The following is a 15792-nucleotide window of genomic DNA, read 5'->3' on the forward strand; positions in this document are numbered from 1 at the left end:
ATGTGGTGAGGTTGAAAGTGGTTCCCGTGATATTATCGGAGCCGCCTGGGTACCCAATTAGGAATGAAGCCAAAGGCACGCGCTCATGACAGGGGATTAGCAAGGAAGTGGAAAAGATGCATTTGGAGTATTTGCAAATTTCTGTTTTATTTTGATGCTTTTGTATCCTTGGTTTGATATTCATTACAGTTGCTGTGAGGTCAGAATAGTATCTCGTCTTGCGTCAAATATGGTGGGCGTAGACGTGGAATGTCCTGTCTTGCTTTGGGCCCCAGCACACAAGAACGAGACCACCCTCTTTCACAATAAAGATATTAGCCATCGAGTCACCAACATTTCCATCTCTACTGTGGTATTTACAGTACCTATATTGCCCCGATTCGCAGAGTCGCAGCCCAAGTTCAGCCCCTGCAATTTCTTACCCAGCAGTTATCAACAATCGCATCAAAGATAATCATGTGAAGAATATCTCCCAGTCATCACACTCGTTTCGTTTTTGCGTTGAATTTCTTTGAATCGAAATTCGTTCAAGGTGTCATGAGCTGAGTTTGGCGTGTTGCGTTCCCCAATACGTAGGGTGGTCGGGGACAGTATCCGTATACCCAAGGAGCCAAGTTTCTCTCTTCCACTCGACATATTTGGCTATTTAATCAAGTTGAACTGATATCATGACGTCTTCTTTATATGGTCGATACAGTAAACTGCCAATATCTGCCAGATGACAGCCTCAAAGCAGCTCCGCCAAGCCTTCTTTAACGGTCGCATCAAAAATACTCTCAAGCACAAAACTCCCTATACTGATACACGATACATCCCTCATCCAATCTTCCTTGCCCTCTCTTCCACCGTCGAAACAAAAAGATCCAGCGCCTTCTCATCCCTAGCCCTCAAACCGTCTTCCATCCTCCATAGACCAAACCCCTCCTCATCAGTATCCCACTCCTCTCCCTCCCGCTCCATCTCCGCAATATATTGACGGCGCTCCTCCTCCCACTCCCTCCAACCCAACCATTCGTCAGTGCGGTACATGTACAGCAGCTGGTTGCGCCTTTCTTGGGACAGACCGCATCCAAACCTAAAGATGTCCTCCCCGGGGGTCTCTAGTTCGGGGCAGTCAAAAGTCCTGAACGCTGTTTGGCGCCACCAGTCGCCGCTGCCCATCTTAAAGACTCGTAGATTTGTCATGGTCTCTCGCCAGCGGGAGAGTATCATGTGCCAGCGAAGGGTGGTGGAGGTCGTGACGGGCCTCCCTTGAGGACCATTAGGCTCGTCGTCGTCATTTATCGACTTGTAGTATCCTTCGTTAGAAATAGATATATTGTTGCCAAAGTCGTCCTGTCCTATTACAGTCTCACCGTGATCCATTTCCGACGGTCGACAATGGTACTGATGCAGGACAGCGCAGTCATCCAGGTAAAGCTTTTCCAGATTCAACGAGCCAAACCAATCAATCTGCCATTCGTGACTAAAGGTGTATTTTCCCAAGGCGAAAACCTTGAGATTGGGCAACCCTCTACCTTTCCCAAGCCGGCGAAAGTCCATCCTCGGGCTGAAACCCCATGGCTCTCGACAGTAGAGGGAGAGTGTGTGAAGGTTTGCCACGACATCGGGGGCCAGCCACGTGGTGTGTAGGTTCTCAAATAAAGTGTACTTTGCGATGGAATTGCTTTCGGTGTTTCTCTCTTCCCCCTCAGTCTCAGTCGTGATGTGAAGTCGGAGATCACGGAGCGCCGGGCCAACGACCAGCTTGAAGGTTTCTGAAGAAGCAACCCATGGGTCGTGACGGTCGCCCAAGTTGCGGATGGTCAGACTGGAAAGCTGAATAGGAGGCCCGTTTATGGTTGGCGGCAGCTTCTCCTCGGGATAGAAGAGAAAATTCGCCATGTCCCCAATCACTGCTGTGATTCTCTCCTTTTCTTCGGACCAGTTGCCTGCTAGGCACCGGAGTATCTTGACGAGAATCCTGAGTCGATCATCATTGGATTCATCAGCGTCGCCTTGTCCAAATTCTGCACAGTCCTCGTGGAATCTGAGGTGTAGACTTTTGAGGTTTCGAAAGCAGGACAAGAATGGGAAGCAATCGACGAAATCTTCTGGCAGCTCCCAGACATTGTGCATTCGGTATTTAAAGTTGGGACCGAGCCAGGTGTCGATGGTGACATCTTGAACATGGACACGAAACGGTGAATCGGCCAGGTCTCTGAACTTTCTGGAGCTTTCGCCGTAGGCTACCAATCGGATGAAGCGAAATGCGCTGGGAGCAGTCAGAAAGGTCAAGTGACGGTTGACGAGTCGCGTTTGAAGCAGAGCCTCTTTGGGTAAGAAGGACAATACATAGTGTAGAAGCTCTAGAGGGAGAGTGCTGAGATGGGGTATAGAGGACATCTCGATGGGCAGCAGGAAGAGTTGGAGGTGAATGGTTAGCAGTCACCTTGGTTGTCGTTTACCGGGGGAGGTTTGTTGGTTGAAGGAAAGAATCTCACCATCCTTGTCCCCAAGTTTGTCTTGTGCCGATACAGGGTAGGCAGGCCGTTTCATTGTGCATGGATACCGCAGGTAGACAAAATCATGATAGAGCACTAGTGGGACTTACTCTCGATAACTAAGGGTAAAATTATATTTTATCGCCAATTAACAACCGTGAGTAGATATTCTGTAGGGGGTATGTTGCGTTTTGATGCTCTGAGGAAGGTTGAGAAGTCAGGGACTATATAAGTCCAGAATAGCAAATCAAGTCTATATAAATATCTATAAAAAAAGACAGAAAAAAAACACATAGGGTCATTAAAAAGATACCCTAGTTTAAGACTTTTCTTTGTATTGTATTATTCTCATGGCTACTCTCAGGGAGAATAACCTAATATCTTTGTCCTAGAGCCTTGTTTCCTCCTTGCCCCGTATGTTTGCTTTATAACACCGCCAATGTGAAACAACAACTCAGCCAAGTGTCTCATCTCAGCTCAAGAAGGCTTCAATCCCTTCACCGCTTAGAAACTCCATCACTACCTCAACGTTACCAGAACCTTCATGGTCTCTGCTCAAACTCATCCGGCCCCGCTCACGGCCGTGCCGAGGTTCTCCACCCGGCGAAAACTGACCCTTTATGGCCGGCGCTACAAAGCGGAGCCTCCCCTCGGAGCTGCATGCCGAGAAGGGACGGCTACGCCCGCGTGTGTGACGTCAGCTTTCTAGAAGATCAAAAGATGGTTTGTCATGCCCGGGTGAAAGAGTTGTCCCGAGTCCTGCAAGGATGGATACGAGAAAAAAGTTTATGAAGCGGTGGAGGTATATGCAGGTGGGTTATATAAAAAGGTGTGGCAGTCCGTAGATCAACAACATCATTGACATCTACAACTCTTCTTTCATCTCAATTCATTACATCTACAGAAAAAAAAGCTAAAAGCTCAAATCTCAATCAAAATGGCTCCCAAGAAGGTTCTCGTCGTTCTCACCTCTCGTGATAAGATGGACAATGGCAATCCTACCGGCTGGTATCTGGTAAGTGGTTTTTCACCCCGCTTTATACGTCACACAAAAAGCTCACACTTCACTTAGCCCGAGTTTGCCCATCCCTACTATGACCTCGTCGGCGAGGATGAGTCCAACCCCAAGGTTGAGATTGTCGTTGCTTCTCCCGCTGGCGGCAAGTCTCCCCTGGATGAGGTTTCCATCAAGATGTTTGAGAGCGACCCCGAGTCTGTCAAGTTCCTCAACGAGAAGAAGTCCATCTGGGAGAACACGCGACCTCTGAGCGAGTTCCTCGGCAAGGCTTCCGAGTTCGATGCCATCTTCTACCCTGGTGGTCACGGCCCCATGTTTGACCTCGTCAAGGATGAGACTTCCATCAAGCTCATCGAGGAGTTCTACAAGGCCGGCAAGCCTGTTTCCGCCGTCTGCCACGGCCCCATCGTCTTTGTCAACGTCACCATCGACGGAAAGCCTCTTCTGCAGGGCCGAACTGTCGCAGGCTTCAGCAACTCTGAGGAGGAAGCTGTGCAGCTGACCAGCGCCATGCCTGCCCTTCTCGAGGATGAGATCAAGCGTGTCGGTGGAAACTACGTCAAGGGCGAGGACTGGGGTGAGAAGCTTGCTGTTGATGGACTGGTCATTACTGGACAGAACCCTGCTTCCGCCCATGCTGTTGGCAAGGCTCTTGCCAAGGCCATTGGTGAGTGATGCGGCATGTTTGCTTGTGAATAAGTTGCTAACAGTGTGATAGGCATTTAAGATGTCGAGATCTTATGAGAAATGAGCTGAACAGATTAGCATGTTAATGAATAAAATAAAGATGAATACCCATCCCATAAATTGCCATCATCAGAGTGAGCACCTCGTAATCTTGACTATCAATCTTTTCCCATGTGTTTTCCACGAGATCCTCAGTTTAGACCCATGCAACGATATCCATGTCAACCTCGAGCTTGAAGATTATGTAGACCTCGTGTCTCGTTCGACTGCCGAGTCAAGAGCCACAGTGGAACTCGTCGCCGGATCCAGTATCAATGAGTTACATTGAAGTTGTTGATCACTTCGGAGCCCCCGAGGACAATTCCAAATCAACAACTGCATCCCCAACTTCTGATAATGCATACGTGGGACGTCAAGCTGGCCCAATAGCGTCAAGGTTTTGTCCGCGGAACGCGCGGTAGTAGCAGCAGAGAGCCGAGGCGATTAAGTGGAAATTGAAGCCCCCTGGGGCCGCGTACTATGTATGTGACACCAAAGTATCGAGAGTTTATTCATTAGCAGTTGTGTATGGCCTTTAACAAGTTCAAACCTCGGTATTCAAGACACATGGCAATATCGTATAAGTAGCCCCTGGCTTGCACGCTTATTTAGGAAACCGGCTCGGTAGATGGCGTGGTTGCCGGCATATAGAAGCCGACTAGAAGCTTGTGGGGAATTTTACCCTGTTCGAGAGTGACGTAAGTCAGAATGTTCAAGTTCGAGTTTGCATATCTTTTTGTTCTGTCAGCATGCATAGAAGGATCTTGCAGAGTAATGAGCCATCATAATGAGTTGTGACAACTGAGTGAAAAGGGACATGTCCAGAACAACTGTATGTAAACTGTAACATGTGAATACCTAGGTTGACAAGACATACTCCTCAATAACGGGATAAATCTCCTCATACAACCTACACCGCTCATCCAAAACCGTCTCATCAACAACCGTAGCCCCCGCTAGTCCTCCCTCACCCCCCAAGCTCACAACATCATACGGCGCATACTTGAACCCGACACCCGGCCATCCCGGTCCAGCTGCTGGGTTTCTTATGAACTGGCCAGCTACTCCGCGGAGGAAATTTCCAAACGTGTACAGCTGTGGGGTAAAGGGTATTCCGCCCGCTTCGCCTTCAAAGGTAGGCGTGCTGAAGAGGAGGGCCACATCGGAGCCGTGGAATTTCCCCATCCAGGAGTATTTTTCACCAAAGAGGTTTGTTATGGATGTGTTGAAGTAGAAGCGCCATGTTGGATTGTCGATTGAGGCTGAAATGTTGGCCAGGATCCCCTGAGGCTGTCACATATGTTAGAAATGACTGTCCAAAGAGGCGGGATGGTGGCACTTACACACTGCCAGAAGAAATCCGTATATATCGCCGCAGCAAGATCAAAATCATTCTTCAGCTTGGGATCTGCTTCGTATACTTTGAGAATCGCCTCTTGCTGCTTCTTAGTAACCAATGGCTCCGCGAGATACGCATCCAAAAACGTCTTCATGGTGATGTTCCGGTTCACCAAAGCCCGTCCTTCCTCGGCAATCGTACCCATCAACACCGGGACCTTGGAATTCTTTCCCTCTCGCCATCTCTCAGCTCTTCTACTAGGAAGAGTAACGTTGTCGGTCACTGGGAGAAATGCCACCTGCGCTGTGCTCATGGCTTTGACGAGGTCCTTCTCCGGGACATCTCGCATACACTGTAACTGATTCTCTGTGTCGTTGCACCCAACCACAGCAGCCAAAGAGTCCCAGTTGGTTGTATCTTCTGGATTAGCAGTACTTCCGAGGAGTCCAACTGACATTTGTCCAGAAAACATCATTGCGCCGCGGAAAGGGGGTGGCGACTTGGAACCGTAGGCGTTTACTTGAATATCGACCGACATGGAACCAGCTGACTCGCCCCAGATAGTGACCTTTTTCGGATCACCTCCAAAGGCACGAGAATTGGCCTGAACCCATTCGATAGCGAGTTGCTGATCGTACAAGCCGAGGTTGGTGTCTTCAGTCGATACATCAGGGGAATTAGGAAACCCAAAGACTAACGCTCCATCAGTAAAGTGACCAATAAACAGTAAGTTTCAACTCACCATTTGTGCGATAGTTAAAGGCAAATGCAACAATGTCTTCATACCCAGCGAATCCGCTCAGGTCAATCTGCCCATTTCCCTGCTGCCAACCACCTCCGTGGATGAACAGCACAACAGGACGACCCTCTGGTGGCTGAGGACTCGTTGGCGCAAATGCATTTATGAAGAGACAATCTTCACTCTCTTCAGAGCCAGTGCCGAAAAAGTCTTTGAGAATGTCCAACCCTGGAGTGAGTTCTGTCACCTAGTCAGACTCCATCTTCACTTAGAATAGTGGTTCACTCACCATTGTCAACAAACAACTGCGGACACGAAGGTCCAAACTCGGAAGCATTCAACGGTTCCGTCCAAGGCTCAGGTTTCTTGGGTCGACCAAACCTCTCTGGCTTTGCGGCATAGGGGATGCCCAGGAACTTGTTGACGGGTGCAATCGCTGCTGGAAGAGTGGTGGTCTGACCGATGACAGGTCCCGAATCGAGAGCAGCTGTAGGAAGGGAATGGGATGTATAAGTCGGCTCTCCCTTGGCGCCGATTAAGACTGGGAGTACAAGGGGTGTTAGAGTTGTAAGAGGCTTCATGGTGAGGGTGTTGACTTGACTGTCCTGCTTCTCTATCTAATCCCATGGAGGAGCCCATCACTTATATACTTTCAAGCTTCCAGTACAATAGTCTTATAAGTCCAAGTTCCAATTGCATAGCCCACCGTCAAGAGTCGGAGGACTTCAGACACGCAAGTGATTCAGCCTTGTCCCGGCTTAGCAACCGCCATCCGCCTTACTGTCTTGAAGCCGTCTCGAAAAATTGCAAGGCTCTTACTGGCCAATCCACCATTGTCAGTGGCTTTGCGCAGAATATCAATGATAGATGACGTGGGGCATTTTCGTTTCGCAGCCCGTATCCCTCGCTTCCCAGGCAGACTCAAACGGCCAAGTCAGGTACGATGAATGCGAGCAACACGGTACAACGGCATTTGGTGGAGAAGCCTCCCGAGAACCAATCTGCGGGATTCGATCTGCATGCTACGTAAGAAACCCAACCAGAGTCAATGTGGCTTGCTTGGATTCAAGGCCCAATGCATGGCGATCCCTCGGTGTGGAGAGACACTCTTCAGTTCAGAGAAGCCGAACCAACCGCATCGATATAGCAGCTCCCCTAGCCGTTGATCACGATAATAATTAACGAGAGATCATCCACGTGGGCAACAAGAAATGCCATGGAATATCATGTTGGCTAATAAAGCTCAGAAACAGCTCGCTACAATATCGCCATGAGGCCTCCTTGCCAAGACAAAGCATCAACCTTGTTGATTATCATCCTCTGCGACTGTCTTGTTCCAGCCAGGGCCAGAAACAGTCAGCCATTGTGTAGCATTCAAGACCATCAAAAACAACCCGAGACTGCAAAGACAAGACAAGACAAGACGAAGCAGCTCCCCAAGTCGAAACTAAAGGCATTGGTTTTTGCATCCACATCCAAATCAAATAGAAACCCATCAACACTCTCCTGAATATCTCCACAACACTCCTTGTCTCTTTCATGTTATCAATCAACCAGTAACGCCCTATTACCTAGACACCAGGACAACCAGATAATACCCAAAGAAAAGTGTCAGTAAGACAGTCAGTTATAGTCAACCCCATCGCAACCCCCTGCTCATCGTTCGTTTCCATCCATCCAGGGGAAACCATTGTAAAGGAACGCGCATTCTCCGCCTCTTGCGGGACTGTTTGGTATCAAATCATCCGCCCATGTTCGCCAGCCGCCTCTTTTGCCCTCGAATTCACATCCTGGAAGCTCCAGGCTTGTTTGCGATCCCCTTATGTTTTTGTTTTTCCGTTTCCATCACTATAACTCCATCTGCGAGCATTGTCCGCCACAATGCGGTCTTAACCCATCTTGACATCGCCATTATACTCGGGCTCAGTCTTGGGCAACACAGGCTTCTCTTCATCCTGCTTCTGCCTTCGCTTGCCCATGCGATCCAGCCACTGTTCGGCGCTGACAATGGTGCCGTCGACAACACCGCTCACTTGAGTCACCATGTCCAGACCCTCCTTGGCCAGAACAAGAACCTTCTGCGCGCCCTCAGAAAGGGCCGAGTCGCTGTCTCGTTCTCCATTCTGAGAACTGTTGTCTGACTGGGTAGCGACACGGAAGCGTTGGGGCAGGCTGGTCAGATGACGGCGCACAAGAATTCGTGCGTTTTCGGGCAGAGCGCCACCTGCATATTTTGACACAGTCAGGATTGCATCCTGAAGAGTCTTCAAGACGTCGCCTTTGAGCGTAGAGATACGAGCGGCGAGCGCGCTTCGAGATTGTTGCTGCGAGTTGTCAGGCGCTTCATTAGCCTCACCCTGCAAGAGCTGCTTCTCTGATCCATTCTGCTGTGCGGCAGATGGGTTGTTTGCCTGCTCGTACTGCTCGAGAGTGGTCTTCAGGGCGCTGATTACACGGGCGATGTGACCATTCGCCCACCTGAGCCATTGCAGACAGTACTTCAAACTGCGAAGACTCTCCTCACTCATGGCGACGCTCAACCCCGACGTCGACATGATTAGTCGAGATTGCCAAGCGCCACTAGACCGCGAGGTTGGTCGTGATGAGCTTTGTGTATCAGCTGTTTCCGTGTAGGCGGGGGACCGCAGCTCATCATAAGCCGGGAGGGTATCAATGGTACTTGTTGTTGACATGCGACGCGAGCATGCCCTGGTAGGGGGCGAGAAGGGCTCTTGTGTTCCAGCGTCGGCTGGAAGCTGCTGAAGGCCAGCGATATGCTTCATGCCTTCACCCTCAAGGCGTTTGTTGCTGACTGGTTCACCCTCGTTGTCCACCTTTCGTCGCTTCTTGCTGTTACCGGCCTCCAGATCTGACGCCGAGCTATTCTGCCTCCGACCGGCACCCAAAAACCATCGCACACCCCCTTCAACACCTGTCACTCTACCAACAGAGCCGACAGTATTGGCGATAGGCGTCAGGTAGCCTTCGACGTATTCAGCTCCTGATCGAAAACGTGGAGAAAAGTTCTTGGCGCCTCCGTACGCCGAGGTGGCACCCTCAATGGTGCTCGCCAACAGGGGATGTGTCGTTGTAAGAAGAGATAATAACGGTTCCGGTCGCGGAGATTGTGGTTGAGTTGGATTCGACGACTGGAAACCGTGAGAGGTCGGCGGGCTCACAGGAAGCGATGTGTTTCTGTGAGGGGGTGATGATATAAAGTCTATGACAATTATCAGTCGATCATCCACGCATCGCACATCGCATGCATGAGGAACACAAACCCGCTCTCAAATCACCGAGAGCCTCGGCGGCTAATCGCACGTCAGGATCATCGAGACTGACGCTGCTTGACCTCGCATCAAGGAGTCGATCAGGGGATGGAGCGCTGACGACGCTGTTACTGCTCGCATCAAGATCCATTCGAGTCGGACTATCCATCGTTTGAGGCCCCAACGGTGCCATGGGATGGTATGCGTGAATGGGATTCATCGGAGGCCAATGGTTCTTGGGAGGGTCGAGGGCCATTTCGCTAGTCAGCGAGCTGAGCGACGGCAGCTTGATATCATTGTCGGCCTCGAAATGTGACAGAGGTGGTAGCTCAGTGTTGGGAACATCGGGGAGCTTTATCGCATGGGCGGAATTGGAATAAGCTGGAGGGGAAAATCCCATAAGAGAGGGCGGCGGTCGAGCAGGCGGTGGCCCGAGGATGGCTTCGCGAGAGGAGGAGGTCTCGCGATCGCTCGTTGGGGCAAGCATGTGATTGCGCTCCATGGCGGCGCTGGGCGTCGGTGATAAGACGGCTACGTCAATCGGACATCGGAACGGGATACGAATAACAGAGCGGCCACAGGCCGTATACGCAAGCGTAAGGTCGTCGAGACGAAGGAAACGAAAAGATCCGGCGATTCGGTTCTCTTATGGTGGAGAGGAAAGAAGCGGAGGAGAAAATGGTTGGGGGGGGGAAGGAATATGGGAAGGGCGCCTCGTGTGGTGGATGAGGTGACGGCAACAGGAAGGGGAAGGAGCGATCGTGGGGGGGAGACAGCAGAGAGAGAAGCAGAAAACGTCAGGCGCCCACGGGTCGCTCCAGCTGCAGGGACCGGCTGAGAACAGGCGCGCGAGACGACGGCGCGAACCCACTAAAAACCGGGCCGGGCTTGAAGGGCTTCAGAGGCTTTTCAGACGGGAGAGTGGGATGCCCGTGACTCTTTTGCAGTGGGTTTTTGCTTGCGAGTTCAGTGGGGAAGAAGCCTCGCTAGAAACCTGGAAGCCTGTGAGACGGTCCGTCAATAACGGGAACCTGTGTCGGTCTCAGTCAGCAGGTACTGCAGGGGTAGACGACCAGGTTATCGGGGCGACAACACTCACTCTGCAGACGACGTTTGAGGATGATCTCCAAGCAAGGAGAGAGAAGGCAGTGGGAGTATTAACGTTCCTGACCATCACAAGATTTAACTCGCATTCTTCTCCCCTGGCGCAAAATACTGGGGCTGTACCTGAAGAGGAGGACCTGGGCGGGTCTCCCACCTCGAGCACGTGTCAAAGCCCGGGGCAATGATGATGATGGCGGCGTTGGAGCGGGAAATCATTTGCGGTTTGCATCACATGCAAAGATTAAATCTGCGTCCGCAGGTACGTGCCTGCCGGGTAAACGTTGGTAGGCCGCCCACCCGAGTCATGTCAGAGTCGCTAACAGGATCAACCTGCCGGATCTTGTTTCCTTGGACGCCGTTGCAACTCAACTTGCTGATGGTACGCAACACTCGTTATCCCGCGGAGGATCACATCCTCGTTCAATCAATGCGCTAGAGTTCATTAGGTATCCTGCCACCAATCCTGTCGCAATGCCAGTCGAGCAACTCTGCTTGCTCATGGCTTGCTCATCTCGGGCTGAGCTCTGTCCGTCTTGACGCTGTCACGGTCCACGTCCAATCCCCTTGAGAATCAGACAAACCATTCGGCATTCGGCCCGCTTGGCAAGTCTCGTCCTTGTGCCTGATGCCCCCTCAGCCAAGATACCGTACTGTACCCGGGCTGCCGGTCTTTTCTCTTGGAGTGGAGGGCTCACATCGTACAAGTCCGACTACACCACACCAAACACATGTGAGGCATCTGACATGTGCCAACGGTGGCAACTCACATCCAACAAGGTCGTGGCCGCAACACACCTCGCTGTCGCTGTCGCTGTCGCTGTCGCTGTCGCAATAGGAAATTTTGTGACATGACAATTGCTCAACGTGCAAACTCTGGTTCCCTCCAGCCGAGGCCGAAGCTCTACACCATCACGGACTTCAGTTCTGGACAGCTGTTGGAGTAAGCTTCTTGTTTAGGTTTAGTGGGTCGAAGCTGATGCCGAGGAGACGGTATCGCCATCCACTGTTTGGCGAGCAGAGTGCCTGATACGGAGTGCAACATGCGAGATGTCGACTGGGCCCCTGTAGATGCCGTGGGAGCATCTTTCACGATACTATGCGCTCATTCCAGCGGTCGACGCTCGCTCACCGAGAGATCCATTCCCCAACAAAAGGATTTCAATGGCGAGCTAAAGGTCGTGTGCCTTTACCACATGAACGAGCGCCACCCACCAGTTAGGGGGTTCATGAAAGTTTGCAGCCCATGTCGACACTTCGGATCGCATCCCGGCATCGTTGTCCGAGGTCATCTATAAGCTGGCTTGATAATGCCCTCTCCGGATGCCAATCGGCAGTTGTCCAGATGATCCATGAAGCTCAACAACTTCCATCACATGATAAATTCTGTTCTGTTGAACTGAAAAATGTCCGGTTCCTCTGACACCGCCCAAGCAACGGGAAAAGTAAATACTCGGGCAGTTCTTAATGGAACCACAATGTCTCCTTCTCCGCACCACGAAATCGCAGTTTCATCAACGGCTCCACGGCTGGTATGACAGAATGCCACCCGGTTGTGGGCTAGATGATGGTCTGCACTGTCTAGAGGGTGCGTTATAGAGAAGAAAGAAAAGAAAAGCTCTGGTAGCTCTGCAAGTTTTTTTTTTCTACTGTTCCCGCAAACAGCTTCATCACGTGACTGTACGGATCGAGCTACCCCACCACATCCGACATTTTACCGACCTCATCCACGCCAACATCCTGTCCGTCAACGCTCGGCCAGGCTGCTCTCAAAAGATGCCAGCGAACCTCTGGCTTGAAACTGACCAATACCATATTGCGCTGCGGACAATCATGACTGCCTGTGCTCTTGTATAACCCCCTAATTCTTCTATTCCATTCTCTCTTTTCTCGTGCTTCGCCCTCTGTATCGTCGTCCCAAGTTCTAGATCCTCCCGCTCGAGCTGTTCATCCTCGCGCTTCTCCTGTCGCATCACCAATTGACGACGATATAACGACCTCCTTTCTACCCCTCCGACCTGCGACCTCGAGTTGACTGGTCTCTCCAACATAACGACTACCGCTCCTCTTCCATAAACCCTTCATCATGGCGTCCGCATTATTCTTCCTCGACCTCAAGGGCAAGGTGCGTCCAGCTTATCCCCTGCCGCCGCCGTAACCATACCATCGCCGACATGACGCTGATCTGGCCTTGCGCAGACCCTTCTCGCCCGCAACTACAGAGGTGACATTCCCATGTCGGCCGTCGAAAAGTTCCCCGTCCTCCTCTCAGAAGCTGAGGAGGACTCGTCCGCCGTCCCGCCATGCTTCTCCCATGAGGGCATCAACGTGCGTCATCCCCTGGAGCTACAGCTGTAGCTTCGCTGACCAGCTCCCCAATGCAGTACCTCTACATCCGCCACAACAACCTCTACCTCCTCGCCCTCACAAAACGAAACACAAATGCCGCCGAGATCCTCCTATTCCTCCACAAGATCGTCGAGGTCTTTACCGAGTACTTCAAGGCTCTAGAAGAAGAGTCGATCCGCGACAACTTTGTCATCATCTACGAGCTCCTCGACGAGATGATGGACTTTGGCTACCCCCAGACCACAGAGTCCAAGATTCTCCAGGAGTACATCACCCAAGAGTCCCACAAGCTCGAGATCCAGGCTCGCCCGCCCATCGCCGTCACAAACGCCGTGTCATGGCGTTCCGAGGGCATTCGCTACCGCAAGAACGAGGTCTTCCTCGACGTCGTCGAGTCCCTCAACCTTCTCGTTTCCGCAAACGGCAACGTGCTCCGTTCCGAGATTCTTGGCGCCATCAAGATGAAGTGCTACCTGAGTGGTATGCCTGAGCTACGTCTGGGCCTCAACGACAAGGTCATGTTTGAAACAACGGGTCGAGCCACCCGCGGCAAGGCTATCGAGATGGAGGATGTCAAGTTCCACCAGTGCGTGCGTCTGTCGCGTTTCGAGAATGACCGAACCATCTCCTTCATCCCTCCGGACGGCGAATTCGAGCTCATGTCCTACCGCCTCAACACGCAGGTTAAGCCCCTGATCTGGGTGGAGTGTGTGGTCGAGTCTCACTCGGGTTCCCGTATCGAGTACATGCTCAAGGCTCGCGCCCAGTTCAAGCGCCGCAGTACCGCCAACAACGTCGAGATTGTCGTCCCCGTGCCCGACGACGCCGATAGCCCCCGTTTCCGCACCAACATTGGATCCGTCCACTATGCGCCCGAGCAGAGCGCCATTGTCTGGAAGATCAAGCAGTTCGGTGGTGGCAAGGAGTTCCTCATGCGCGCTGAGCTGGGCCTGCCAAGCGTGAGGGGTGATGACGAGCAGGGAGGTGGCATGATGGGTGGTTTCGGTGGAAGCATGGGTGGTGTTGGAGGGCCAGGCAAGGGTGCAAAGCGACCTATCCAGGTCAAGTTTGAGATTCCTTACTTCACCACCAGTGGAATCCAAGTGCGGTATCTCAAGATTACCGAGCCCAAGGTACGCAGCGCAATACTCATAAACATTCATCATACTAACTGCTGCAGTTGCAATATCCCTCTCTCCCATGGGTGCGATACATCACCCAATCTGGAGATATTGCTGTGCGACTTCCCGATGCCGTCTGATTTCAGTCTTGAACGGCAGAGACAAACCATTTATTTACACATAAACAAATCCATCCAACCGAGCCGTGCCTCTCAAGCATGCCCATCTCAACGTCACCGACATGTTTATGCGATTGCTCAAGGCCTGCATCGACAGCGCAAGGACCCTTTGTCCGAGGCTATCAAGGGTGCATCGAGATGAAGGAGATGGACAATTGAAGGGAGCTAGCTGCAAGAGCTGAGTAGGAAAGGGGACGGGACCATTTTATACCGAAAACTCAGCGAGAGGAATGAATAATAGAAACCACAAGATCGATCTTCACACCGTTGTCGTCAATCTGATTCCCATCATGGCTGAAATAACCACATAACGTATTTAAGAGTCAATGAATGAATTAGCGAGAGGCAGGGGTAACAAAGTTACCAGACCCGGAGACTGCAAGAAATCCATAGTGCCAAAATGCAGACATGGGCATGAGTTTCACCGCGGTCCGCTTGACGATCAAGACTCGCGGACAACAGCAGAGTGCCACTCAAACCCCGCAAGGGACTCTGCTGTACTCGCTGGGTTCTCTGGATCGAGAAACACCTTGACAAGAAAGGCGCATGGGTCGTCTTGGGCAGTATCCGGATCTATAACACACCAAGTCATTAGTCGTAGCCGAGCAGAGGAGACGAGCAAGTACTCACAACCCCGTGGTGTGTCGCCACCCCTCCATTCATTCCGCCGCCACGTTCGCCGGTCCAAAAACAGCTGGTTTATAGCCTCGTTGCTATTTGGACCCTTTTCAGCGCACAGCGCCATCAGCCCCAGTACGATGGGCAACTCTCCCCCCAGGCCCGCCGACTCTGGTGGATGTGCGGTAGGCGAACGGTATGTCCTCGGCAGGAGGCCGGGCATCCAACTGGGTGACCGGCCGGCGACGTAGCGGACTGGAGCGCCCCCGGGTCCCATGTTGCTTTCGAGTGTGACGACCTGAGAGCGGCCGCGGCTGTGTGGGGGGTGAAAGATGCGCAAAAGCTCCCAGCTCGTTGAGTAGACGAGGGGGTCTTGGTCGGCCACCATGATGGGGAGTAGGGGGTTACAAGCAGCGACGGCAAAGGTCTTATACCCTTCAGCGCAGACGCAGTAACCCGTGGCTGGGTCCAGCATGTAACTGCCCCCTTGGTCGAGGCGCATGAGCTGCCCAGCCGGGTTTTGTTCATCCCGATACCAGTGATATCCCCAAGCTTCTGAGACTTCGCCATCAGAGTACCGCATCACCTTGCTCGGAAGCTCACCCAAGTAGCTATCGGGTGATCGTGGTGGAATAAAGTGATGATATTCATCTACCTCTGGCTCTTGGATTCTCAGTTTGTTGGCAATAAACAGGAAGCTCATTCCGGCCCTCTGCTGGCTTCCCGAGCTTCCTCGGCCCCGGCTCGAGCCGCTGTGCTTGGACTTGTGCTGCCCGCTGTAAGCTCAATTGCCTTGCCACATATTGAAGATCAAGACCTACTGATTTAGACATGGTCAAAGTCGAAAGTG

The 15792-nt window shown here is 51.9% G+C and overlaps 6 protein-coding genes across 6 annotated transcripts; 2 read left to right on the forward strand and 4 right to left on the reverse strand.

Moving 5' to 3' along the window:
* Positions 1 to 816: 816 nt before the first annotated feature.
* Positions 817 to 2538, reverse strand: NECHADRAFT_83419 (uncharacterized protein; the record flags this gene model as incomplete). The annotated part of the gene is made up of 2 exons (XM_003047056.1): positions 817 to 2362; positions 2432 to 2538. The coding sequence occupies 2 exons, from the start codon at positions 2536 to 2538 to the stop codon at positions 817 to 819; spliced, it is 1653 nt and encodes a 550-aa protein (XP_003047102.1).
* A 789-nt stretch (positions 2539 to 3327) lies between these two features.
* Positions 3328 to 4308, forward strand: NECHADRAFT_62574 (uncharacterized protein). Its single transcript, XM_003046892.1, has 3 exons — positions 3328 to 3498; positions 3556 to 4168; positions 4220 to 4308. The coding sequence occupies exons 1-3, from the start codon at positions 3421 to 3423 to the stop codon at positions 4225 to 4227; spliced, it is 699 nt and encodes a 232-aa protein (XP_003046938.1). The 5' UTR covers positions 3328 to 3420; the 3' UTR covers positions 4228 to 4308.
* A 527-nt stretch (positions 4309 to 4835) lies between these two features.
* Positions 4836 to 6886, reverse strand: NECHADRAFT_83421 (uncharacterized protein; the record flags this gene model as incomplete). The annotated part of the gene is made up of 5 exons (XM_003047057.1): positions 4836 to 4959; positions 5105 to 5517; positions 5571 to 6259; positions 6309 to 6533; positions 6595 to 6886. The coding sequence occupies 5 exons, from the start codon at positions 6884 to 6886 to the stop codon at positions 4836 to 4838; spliced, it is 1743 nt and encodes a 580-aa protein (XP_003047103.1).
* A 621-nt stretch (positions 6887 to 7507) lies between these two features.
* On the reverse strand, positions 7508 to 10593 carry NECHADRAFT_70841 (uncharacterized protein). Its single transcript, XM_003047058.1, has 2 exons — positions 9587 to 10593; positions 7508 to 9525 (listed from the first exon to the last, which is right to left on the reverse strand). The coding sequence occupies exons 1-2, from the start codon at positions 10074 to 10076 to the stop codon at positions 8195 to 8197; spliced, it is 1821 nt and encodes a 606-aa protein (XP_003047104.1). The 5' UTR covers positions 10077 to 10593; the 3' UTR covers positions 7508 to 8194.
* A 1993-nt stretch (positions 10594 to 12586) lies between these two features.
* Positions 12587 to 14586, forward strand: NECHADRAFT_62578 (uncharacterized protein). Its single transcript, XM_003046893.1, has 5 exons — positions 12587 to 12800; positions 12875 to 13003; positions 13060 to 14008; positions 14060 to 14157; positions 14205 to 14586. The coding sequence occupies exons 1-5, from the start codon at positions 12762 to 12764 to the stop codon at positions 14283 to 14285; spliced, it is 1296 nt and encodes a 431-aa protein (XP_003046939.1). The 5' UTR covers positions 12587 to 12761; the 3' UTR covers positions 14286 to 14586.
* Positions 14587 to 14766: 180 nt separating this feature from the next.
* Positions 14767 to 15690, reverse strand: NECHADRAFT_46253 (uncharacterized protein; the record flags this gene model as incomplete). The annotated part of the gene is made up of 1 exon (XM_003047059.1): positions 14767 to 15690. A coding segment is annotated over one exon (924 nt), but the record flags the coding sequence as incomplete, so codon positions are not given.
* Positions 15691 to 15792: the final 102 nt, after the last annotated feature.

Source organism: Fusarium vanettenii (assembly GCF_000151355.1).
Source record: "Fusarium vanettenii 77-13-4 chromosome 8 genomic scaffold NECHAsca_17_chr8_1_0, whole genome shotgun sequence".
In the NCBI taxonomy this organism is placed as follows: domain Eukaryota; kingdom Fungi; phylum Ascomycota; class Sordariomycetes; order Hypocreales; family Nectriaceae; genus Fusarium; species Fusarium vanettenii.

Bases quoted from the DNA above. Each gene is read 5' to 3' on its own strand.
- NECHADRAFT_70841 (XM_003047058.1), bottom strand. From the start codon at position 10,076: ATGGAGCGCAATCACATGCTTGCCCCAACGAGCGATCGCGAGACCTCC. The intron at 9,526-9,586 runs GTTTGTGTTCCT...TAATTGTCATAG, and splicing joins TCTCGGTGATTTGAGAGCGG to ACTTTATATCATCACCCCCT.
- NECHADRAFT_62574 (XM_003046892.1), top strand. From the start codon at position 3,421: ATGGCTCCCAAGAAGGTTCTCGTCGTTCTCACCTCTCGTGATAAGATG. The intron at 3,499-3,555 runs GTAAGTGGTTTT...CACTTCACTTAG, and splicing joins ATCCTACCGGCTGGTATCTG to CCCGAGTTTGCCCATCCCTA.
- NECHADRAFT_62578 (XM_003046893.1), top strand. From the start codon at position 12,762: ATGGCGTCCGCATTATTCTTCCTCGACCTCAAGGGCAAG. The intron at 12,801-12,874 runs GTGCGTCCAGCT...GGCCTTGCGCAG, and splicing joins TCCTCGACCTCAAGGGCAAG to ACCCTTCTCGCCCGCAACTA. The intron at 14,158-14,204 runs GTACGCAGCGCA...TAACTGCTGCAG, and splicing joins TCAAGATTACCGAGCCCAAG to TTGCAATATCCCTCTCTCCC.